Below are 10,743 nucleotides of genomic sequence, written 5' to 3'. Positions count from 1 at the left end.
CATTTGAACGGGAAATGACCAATATTAATTGACAACTGGAATATTCCATCTGCAAGCAGGGTAACCGTTGAATGGGGACTACAACTTGGAACATGGAGCCCTGGGTAGTTTGCGTGCACACAGTTTGTCTGAAATGCATAGGTGCCTACATGTATATGTTGTATATACGGGGTTTTTTTTGTATTAAATTAAAAAAAATCAGTGTATTTCATCATGTGTCAACATGCTATGAGTTCTACGAATATTTTTGCTTTTGGTACCTCGTTTTATTGTGGGCGGATATCAGATAACAGAATGTCAGAGGCCTCGAGGGCAGACTGGTAGTGGTAGTGTACGCCTCATCGCAGCTAGTGCAGGGGACGCGACCCTGAAGAGCCGTAACTGTTGGAGGAAAGAAACAACAAACCGTAGATACGACATTCTTTGCACATGGCGGCCTCCATTGTGGCTTCCCGTCCGCAGATTCCAAAATTCAATATGCAGTCCTTGACTCAAGTATAAATTGTATCCTCACACACTGCTAATATTGCGATACCTTAGCTACTATTATATTACCAGGTGAGCGTATGTCTCTATTCAAATTTTCAAATTATGTATATGAAGGTGGCAAAGTGGGACAGTGTTTTACACCTTTCCGCCATCTTTGAGGTCCGAATGACTTCCTGGGGTTTTTACAACTGCATAGAGGTGACCGTCACTTTGACAACAAGTTCGCAGCATTGTGAATGTGATATCTAAGACAACTTTATACTTGAGTTCATTTAGGAATAACGATCTTAATTCGAACCAGTCACTATAAGTGATTACGGGTCATGAACTCGTAATAGCTTGTAAGTTGTCACTAACACGGTTAACGTTTAACTTGTAGCTGCAGTTGCGACGCGCGCGTATTCGTGTAGTAAACTGCAGCCTTCGAATGTTCCAATATACGTTTGACGTTGATAGAGTGTCCAATCCCTCCGTGTGCTGTAGATTATGTAGCGGTAGTTTCATTGATATAGAAAAAATAGTGTCATTTTCGTCTTCAACGCCACTGTTTCATCAAAGGTAACTGTGAACTGTCACGACGGTGATCGTAAATGGAAATAGTGATATTCAAAACAAATTCGTTCCACTTCAAATATTGGGTTGGGCACTCGCGCTATGTACAATCGTAAATAGATCACCTACCCAATCGTAGAAGTAAATGCATAATCTTTCTGCCTTGAATTAGTATTTTGAAAACATTAAAGTTAGAATTTAGATAAAAACAAGATCACTGCAGTGAATCAAATTGTCATGACTATATATATAGCATTAGTCTGTTGTATTGGTTAGTTTCACTTTGTATTTGAGATCAGGATGTATTGAACCATTTCGTATACAGTTACTATTCTTTGATTGAAGTCAACTAAAACATTGTCAAAATTTGCTGAAATGAAATGAAGTAACGTTTTTTTAATTTCAGCAATTGTTTTATTTTAGCTGTAATTTGTTTTGCCTGTTCAAATTTGTTAGAAAAGTCCTATCCAAAAAGTAAGATGTGACACTGTTTGCAAGACGTGCAAAAGAAAGACATACATTATCGGTATGAAACAGGGAGTGTATGAATTTGATTTTTTTTTTAACATCAAAAAGTGAATGTTAATATTAGTACACTAATTATTGTGTTGTTGTCTTTTTATTGTTTTTAGAAAAGACAATGTCAGAATCTGAGCCTCCGCTGAAAAGGGTATGTAAAATGTATATTGAAAGTACTAAATTTTGTATTTATCAAAACAGATTTCTTTTGCATACATGATTTTGGAAAGAAAATGTGCAGTAAGGAAGTATATAGGTACATGTCTAATGTTTGAAACAGTCTTAATTTATGCACAATCAGCAGAAAATTTACAATAAGCAATGCTGATAAATTTGAAATCTGGCAGCCACACCACTATATTTGTAATGATCAATAGGTTAAACTTAAAGTTAGTATGAATTCATTCTCAAGACTTACAAACAACATTTTCCTCCATGGTCAAAATAATAACATATAAGTAAAGATGTAAATAATTCACAAGAGTACCCCCCCCCCCCCCCCCCCCCGGCTCCCCTGGCCTAACAGTTACTGACATGACTAGTCATATAAGCTGTTAAGGTCACAACCATTCTATGCAAACCGTTACTTACAGTATGAACACTAATAATAATAGGAAAACCATGTGATTTCTTGAAAACACTGCCAGTGGTCGGCTGTAACTGTAGATAACTATGGAATTTGTCACTCTGATGAGGATCGTGGACCAAGACAGATCGAAAGCTCACTGCTAACAACTTTGAACTGCTTGTGTATTATTTTTACCTTTGTAAGTCATTCTTGATGACAGTTTAAACTTTCTAACATAACAGTCATTCAAACTGTCCATGCCGCACACATTGTCTTCTTTGAAGAATACATCTCTTTTTAGTTTCAAACAGGTTAATTAGTAAGACATATATGTTTAGTGTAGTCATTGTTAGATTGCTTCTGAAGTGGGTACACTTTGTCTTTTCAGGTGCGTCTGAGTCAAGACGATATGAAACAAATGAGCAAGGAAGAGATACTTGCCAGATGGTCCAAACAAGATGTGTACATTGATACATTGGAAAGTAAAGCAGCCAACGATTCGCTGGGTACCAGTGAGTGTTTTCAACTATCTCTTTTTGAATACTTTATGCATTTTACAGAATTACTTCCTGAATTATTTTACAGTTGACTATGTGGGTGGCAATCCTGTTGAACTCACAGACATTCCTTCAATTTAATTATTCCTCCCAGCTGAATGCGAAATAACTTCCTGTCATACGATATGAACTTGCATCTTTCAAATGGTCTGAACATTAGCCAACGTTGTTTGGTTTTCTTTCAAATTAGAGACAAACCATGTCAGAATTTTGATAACAAGGCCACTTTCAAACAAACAGCGCCCTCTGGTGACAGTTATAGTATTGTACTGGCGTGTACATGTATTGTGCTTCTGTGTAGTAACCCTGTACAGAGGTTTTTTAGAATAATATAATTTAATTCATAAGTTTAAAAAAAAAAATTTTGTATGGCTTTGATTGTCAATTGATTGACGATGAACCCATCATCAATATGAAAATTAGGTCTAAAATTGTGACTTTTAGGTCAAAAATCAGAAAATCCAAAATTCCTGGGTTGGTGAGGGTATTTTGAGAGGTGTGTCGATGGAGAATTATGTTGTAATAATCATGTATAAATTCTGATAAGCAGAGTTTGTACAGGAAGTGTCATTTCAAATTATATACTAGTATATGGTGTTCCACAACAGAGGCTGCTGTCACATGGTATATTGATATTAAATGCAGTTGCAGGACTATAACGAGGCTGACGTTAACAATTATTTATCCAAGACATTAAAAAAGTAAAGGAAAAATGCAAAAACTTGTCTCCGAGTCTGTGGGAAAATTTTTGTGATTCAAAATAAAGACATTTTGTCGCGTCAGTGCAGTAAGGTCAAATCTGCCTATACAATTGCATACATTACTGGGACAAGCCATTAGCCAAGCAGGTTGACTTGTTATCAAAGAGTACCAATATTTACACATGTGATGATGGGCTCTTACATAACACAAGTAAACAGCTGTAAAACCTCTATTCGGCCGTCTGCATGGACTGCAATTGAGGCAAACCTTATCTCCGTCTTATATCAGTTGTTATCAATTTATTAGGCTATTATAAGTAACGCTACAAACAGCTTTAGAGATGCAAACAACTTTTATGACACCCGTTTTCGCCAGGCAAGCCCGCGGGTTTGTTGCACTTGGACCGCTAATGGCTTGTGAATGTCATGAGCAGATACGATCTTACTGCACTGACGCGATGATTTCTGGTAGTTGCAAGTTTCACTTAATTTCTATTCCATATATCAGTAAATTAAAGTGCCCCATTTGCATCACAGAATGTCTATTGACCAATTTGCATGTTTTCCTATGTTTCTTTTAGATGAAGAGCTGGCTGGTCTACGTGAAACTGAAGAGAAGTTGAAATATTCAACTAGGAAGGAGAACGTCCTTGTTATGAGATTGACTACCAAAGAACAGGAAATGCAAGAATATGCTGTAAGTAATTACTATTAATCTTGATGGGTTTTGCAGACCGAGGTTGTATGTTGGGAGGGCCTGTAAGCCATACTACCAAGGTCCACAAAAGCCATATCTAGGCCATGAAGGTTTTATTGTGTACCCCACCTAGTGCCATGGAAACAGCATTTGAATCACACAATCACATAAATTGTCAGTGAAATATTTTTTTTGCAAAAACGTAACAATTATGAAGAAATTAACAAAGCAAAAATGCCAAGTGAACTGATATCGACGAGCATGCCACTTGCCGTAATTGGGCAAAGTGTGCCAGGGTGTGATGTGCAGCGCTCCATTGAATTGCATTGAAATCAATACTAGTTATGATAACATTACTTACTATGCATGTTTGCTAATGTTTGCAATTGTTCTCCCCACTATGGCGAAAGCATGATACTAACACCACCCTTGCCACCCAGGCTGGTGTATTTGGCAGATTTTTGCCATGTTTTCAAAAGTGTCTGTTCTTGAGTTTTAATAATCTTTGAATGACAATATTGTAATAATATTCTAACATGAAGATATGTCACATGTATATGCTCAACCTTTATGTAATTTATTATGTTCAAGAAAGTATTGTTATTGGTTTATAAACTCGTGTCATTTCATTTCATCTCAGAGTCAGCTAGCTGATTTGAAGCAGAACTCCTCCTCTGCCCAACTACGTTCCATTCTCCTGGATCCAGCTATCAACATCCTCTTCCAAAGAATGAAGAAAGATCTTGAGGAGACCAAAGACAAGCTAGAACAAGCTCAAAATGAAATGAGTGCCTGGAAATTCACCGCTGACAGGTAAAGTAGAATCTCAAGGCTATCAAATGTCTAAAAAATGTCATTAATGTTGGCAGACATCTTGCTATCATCTATTCAAATAACCCTCATTTGCTGCACACATTTGGCAGAAATAGAGATGTTATAGATTTGACTGTATATCATACCTCTGAGAGTGTGCTTGATTGATGTTGTGGTCAGCCAGTATTCCTCTTTCTAACTTCGACTACTTCCGAGATTCTAGCTAATGTAAGTGAAGTTGTGAACCAGTTTTGGGTAGAGTGGATGCATTTTCAGCAAAGAAACAGGCAACATGGTTTATATGTGATACATGTGTGTTGTATTTTCTGTTAAGTTATGATACACATTCAAATTTGTGTGGCACTTTCCCCAGAATATGATGAAAATGACCCCCTGGTACAACCTATCATTTTTTGGATCTCCAGAAAGGCTAACAATCTATGTTTACTAGTAAGCATATGAATTTTGATGTCACTTTATAATGATCATGTCATGTCCTATCAGGTACCACGATTTGTATGGTTTGTCAGCAGCTTGAATAAACATTGTACATTGACTGTCCACAACTGTAAGCAATCTGTAGCAAATTGTCACACCTCTAAGGGGCTGATGGCATACAGAAAGTATAATTGCACTACACGTACACCCACATGTCAAGAAGTGAATGCTTTCAGTAACAAGTTTGTAAATTGCGTTGTCAATTGAACGAAAGCTCCATTTTCATTGATGAACCAACTGTCTCACGCTGACTAAATAAGACCTGATACAAAATACAGCTAGTCATGAATTGATAGCATATAACAGAAACACAAGTAGACAGTTTGTTTTTTCAAAATATGTTATTCTCAAAAATTTTGCATATGTAAATTTCCTAAGTTGATATCTAGGTATTGATCAAATTCGATATTGTTCCTTGCTCTATGTAGTCAATTAAATACATATCTTTATAATATATCCTAAATTTCCTTCAATGCTTAGCATAGGATTAATTTCATCAAATTTTGAGATATTACCACGGTATTCTGATGTGTGGTGATCATGTTCACATATGCCTGAAAGTGATAGTGTGGTCTTTCAGCTGTGACATATCTCTTTATACTCCCTCCATTTAGTTTGAATTACTCTCATGGTGGAATCATACAATTCCAATACCAAAACTGAATTCCTTCAAAATTCTACGTCATACATACATGTATGAATAACTGAAAACAATGCCCACATCAGACTCTTTATACTATAGCCAGCTGATTTATGTTTTATTGATAGATGTTCAATGCCCCTGTCAAACTATTTATAGCCAGCTGATTACAATGTACATGTACATGTGATTGATGGATATCCTACTTCATCAGTAATACGCTTTTTAACATTTACATTTCTTATGCATACACTAACCATGCTTTGAATGTCACATTCATTGTTTACAAATATATAATGATTTAGACTATCCATGTGTACAACCGGTGCTCTGTTGAGACAGTATTAAACAAAAAAAATACTTGAGCTTGCTTCAGATTATTTATGTAATATTGTTATATGAATTTATGTTAATTCAAAATGATTAATGCAACACATATACACCAGTATATATATAAAAGAATTTCATTAAAATAATCATTGCTTGGGAAATAAATTGTATGAAAGAATGTATGTTCTGTGGAAAATAATGAATGAAGTGACCAAAGTTTTATGACACAAAATCCATTGTATTTATTGTAAAGAAAGAACAATGAAAATGACTTTGCTGATATGTTATAGAGGTGAAGATGTTGATGCAAATACTTAGTGTACAAATTGTTGTTTAAATGTAATAAGGTATCATCAGTTAAATTCTTTGTTTGCCGTCCGTGTGCAGGTAGGATTGTCAGTAGAGTTAGAAAAAACAAACACATTTCGTTTGGCTCCAAATTTCCATGCAAGGGTATAGTTCTTACTATTGTTATTTGAAAGATGGTTCAGATAACTTCAGAATAACTACACATACACATTGTATCTAAATAGTTGGTAAGAGGCAATCAGATTTTGAACTAATACCATTTACATTTCACCAGAGTAGTAGATTTAGGTACAAACAGAAAATTAATCAACAGAAAAGTGAATTTTTAATGACATGCTAGCATTGTGGGGATTTTTCTGTGGCTTGTGTGTGTGTGTGTGTGTGTGTGTGTGTGTGTGTGTGTGTGTGTGTGTGTGTCTGTCTGTCTGTCTGTCTGTCTGTCTGTCTGTCTGTCTGTCAGTCTGATAGGTTTTTGGGAAATTCAAGGACGGCAAACAAAATGTTTAATTGATTGTGCCTAATGTGATAAATGTTATTAAATGGTGGCGTTGGAATGAATATAATTTGTACTAATAGACCTGATACCAAGTCCACACGATACTGAGTTGTATTAATGGGAGGTATTCTCTTTGTATGGGTGTGTCTTATTCACAGTCAAACAGGCAAGAAGTTGATGTCCAAGTGTCGCCAGCTGATCCTGGAAAACCAAGAGTTAGGTAAACAGTTGTCTCAGGGTCGTATCGCAGAACTTGAAGCAGAGTTAGCCCTACAGAAAAAGTATAGTGAAGAGTTAAAAAGTAGTCAAGATGGTGAGTTTAATGTAGAGAAACTTAAAAGTGCTTGAGTTAGACTTTCTGAATTTTATACTTGAAGTGAAATTTGAGAGCTTGGTTAGGACTTTCTGTAATGGATTATTACTTTAAACTGCACTAGCTGCAACTGGGACATTTTTTCTTATCATGTAACCAAAGATATATTCACTAAAAAAATCGGTCAATTACTTATTAAAAGACATTGTATCTGTTAGTTAATGATTGGTATAATCTGTAGGTAGTGTGGTGACCCGTTTAAATGTTGAGTAAAAGCTTGGTTTTGAATATGTTGTCATGTTAAAACTGCATTAGTTTGTAGTATCAATTTTCAATCAGACAACCACAATTTATTTGCTGAAAATTGTTCAAATACCAATAATTAGGCATTGTACATGTTAATTAGGAGTCGATCTTATACATAAGTAGTGCAGTAATAGGTTGAAATTATGATCTCAGTTGAAGGTGCGGATTTTGGGTGCGGACCCAAAAATTAATTTGAGTTGATTTATTGTACCAAATGTATAAAAGCTACAAGATATATGTTTATCCCACCGGTGATTCAATACTGTTCAGGGTTTATTGATATTACCAGAAAGTTATTGTATCTAACAACATTTAAAAAAAATAAATTGTTCCAGTTGCAACTAATGCAGCTTTAAGACTATGAAGCTGGGTTTGTATGAGATTTAGTCCACCTCCCCATTAAGTGGCCATATGGATGAGTTTTGTGTATTTTATTGTGTGATGTTTGATTTATAAAACAACTTAAGCATGGTTTCCTACTTGGAAAAATTAATGTAAAATAACATATGCCAAGTCTGTGTTTGTAAATAAATAAATACACAAAACTCACATCCATATGACCACTTAAAAGGAAATTAGTGAATGCCTACATGTTGGGAGAATATGGATGGGGAATAGAGATATTTCAACCACAATAACTGAAGTGATATTCCCTTGAATGAGTAAACCATTGCAATTAATATAATGTTCTAGTTTTCTTATTTAACAACATTGGAACTTATTATTGGCCATGTTGCTTACATGTTCTTTTTTGTCATCCATGAATGCAACTTGCAGAATTGAACGACTTTGTGATTCAGTTGGACGAAGAAGTGGAAGGCATGCAAAGCACTATACATACGCTGCAACAGCAGTTGAAAGAAGCCAAACAACAAATTGCTCAGATGAAGGCTACACAGGACGCTTCTTGCGCCAACGGTTTGAGCAATGATGCAAACACAAACACCCCGACATCATTGTCAGAACCCAATGAGCAGAGAACTTCAGTGAATGTAAACAATGGGGCTAAAAATTGGTACGACAACAACGAGACTTCCACCGATGACGTTTATCACAGACAATCCAGCAATTCGACTCTAAATCATACAGGGACTTCAGAAAATGACGACGATGTCGAGGAGGCAATGGACACAAGCTCTCAAGAGAGCGAGGAGAGAACTCAAATGAACAGGACAAAAGAAGAGGTAACAACATACCCTGACGATAAAGAGGTAAAACGAACTACTGCCAATGTCTGCAATGAACAGCAAGAACAGACTAAGGATTTAAGTACATTGCATAATGAGAAATCCTCAGGGCAGACTGAACATGAGGGGAGCGAAGCTCCCCCGCTTGACGATAGTGCTACTTATAATAAACATAACAATAAAGGGTCTCCCAATTATTTGAGTGACACAGACAGCCCTACTGAACTAGAGACTAAAGACCTCCCTTATGAAGTGACTTTGTCCCCTAAAAAAACTGGGGAAGTGACTGATGCCATAGAAGGGGTAGAACATAATGGGTTATCAGATCCTTCAAAAACCTCTTGTACAACAGAGGAGAGTGATTAATAGACATTACCGCAGGTATATAAATATGACTCTTTCATTTGAATGTTTTCGAGAAGAGAAACAAAACTGAATGTCAAAAGATGTGTCCTATATCACTGTTTACTTCCTTAATGTAGATGTATATAGTTTTGTTTTGTTCTGTTTTTTTATAAACTCATTCACACACAATCAAATTGTCTTACAATGTTTTACTAAAAAAGAAATATTATACCAGAAAATTCTTCTGAAAATATGGAGACTATGAGAAAGACATTTGATACAAATTTTTGCAAGCAGAAGGCAGGGATTTTGGCCAGGGCTCACTTATTGGTGGTTACTCTTTTCTTTGTCACTCTCTTTTTAATTTTTTTTTTACTGAAATCGTCCAAAAACTAGGATTATTTTATAGAGCCTAACGCAACAATAAGACGTCACGAAATCCCAGAAAAGATATATACCCTAGTATGCCTGCTGTTTATATGAAATGCAAGGTTGAATGTCAGTGACAATAAATGTGTTCTCTAGTTAAACTGTTTTCTTATATAGTTCCTTATTGGTGTTCACGCACACAAATACTGATTCTCCACCAATCTCTACAATGCTCAGTTCCAGAGTCATTTGTTTTCTCATATACATTTGTAGAAATGATTACTTTCAGGGATATCTAATAAATTAAAATAGGGCAGGGGTTATGCATGACAAGGTTCTAAGCTCCTGTGTGAATAACGCAAAGCATATTTTAAGAATGTTTTAAAACACTATATATATTTAGTATTCTGTTCTTTCAGTCAGTCAGCTGGCCCACAATGAAATGCTGTGCTTTCTAATTGCTCCCCTAGTACTAATAATGCTTTTATCCTCTATCATTCTATGTTGTGTCCTGTTTTATTATGACTTTCGGTTATTTCATCCACACATGGTTATTTTGTGTGTTTTTTCTATGTTCTCTCCATACAATATTACAGCATGCAAAGAGAGCGTTCACCAGAAGGCTGTCTGTAAACATTATACATCTTATGATCGAAGCTGATCATTCAGCAAGTTGGGGTTGTTGTTTTACTCCCAAGATAACAACACAACAGTTGTGATGCAGGAGATGATTTGACAGAACCACATAACGATGGAGTACAAGGGTGTCGTACTTGGGATATTTGCATGAGTATGTGTCGTGTTTTCTGCAGTCAAAGTCTGACGAATGTAGTGAGTAAAAGTGCAGCAGAAAACACGCAAGCATGAATGCAAATACCCCTGAGTACCCACACTAGCACTCACATGGCATAGGGTTCTGTTAATATTAAATCCGACACAGCAAATTTCCGTAAAAATCATACTGTGCAATCACACAATTTTGTGTACAATTAATGATCATGCCCTCATTTGCATATCAATTTGCATGCAAATATGCGGTATTGCAGTGCAGTAG

General features: G+C 35.9%; 1 protein-coding gene across 1 annotated transcript; it reads left to right on the top strand.

Moving 5' to 3' along the window:
- The first annotated feature begins 436 nt into the window (after positions 1-436).
- LOC144432708 (pre-mRNA-splicing regulator WTAP-like) lies at positions 437-9,773 on the top strand. The gene is made up of 7 exons (XM_078120975.1): positions 437-558; positions 1,674-1,711; positions 2,517-2,640; positions 3,968-4,083; positions 4,724-4,896; positions 7,328-7,482; positions 8,566-9,773. The coding sequence occupies exons 2-7, from the start codon at positions 1,682-1,684 to the stop codon at positions 9,339-9,341; spliced, it is 1,374 nt and encodes a 457-aa protein (XP_077977101.1). The 5' UTR covers positions 437-558; positions 1,674-1,681; the 3' UTR covers positions 9,342-9,773.
- Positions 9,774-10,743: the final 970 nt, after the last annotated feature.

This window comes from Glandiceps talaboti, chromosome 3, assembly GCF_964340395.1.
Source record: "Glandiceps talaboti chromosome 3, keGlaTala1.1, whole genome shotgun sequence".
Lineage (NCBI taxonomy): Eukaryota > Metazoa > Hemichordata > Enteropneusta > Spengelidae > Glandiceps > Glandiceps talaboti.
The sequence above is the reverse complement of the archived record's forward strand: the minus strand, read 5'-3'. Positions and strand labels throughout refer to the sequence as shown.

Coding starts and splice junctions, on each gene's coding strand:
- LOC144432708 (XM_078120975.1), top strand. CDS start 1,682: ATGTCAGAATCTGAGCCTCCGCTGAAAAGG. Junction 2,641..3,967: donor CAACGATTCGCTGGGTACCA/GTGAGTGTTTTC, acceptor TGTTTCTTTTAG/ATGAAGAGCTGGCTGGTCTA. Junction 4,084..4,723: donor AGGAAATGCAAGAATATGCT/GTAAGTAATTAC, acceptor ATTTCATCTCAG/AGTCAGCTAGCTGATTTGAA.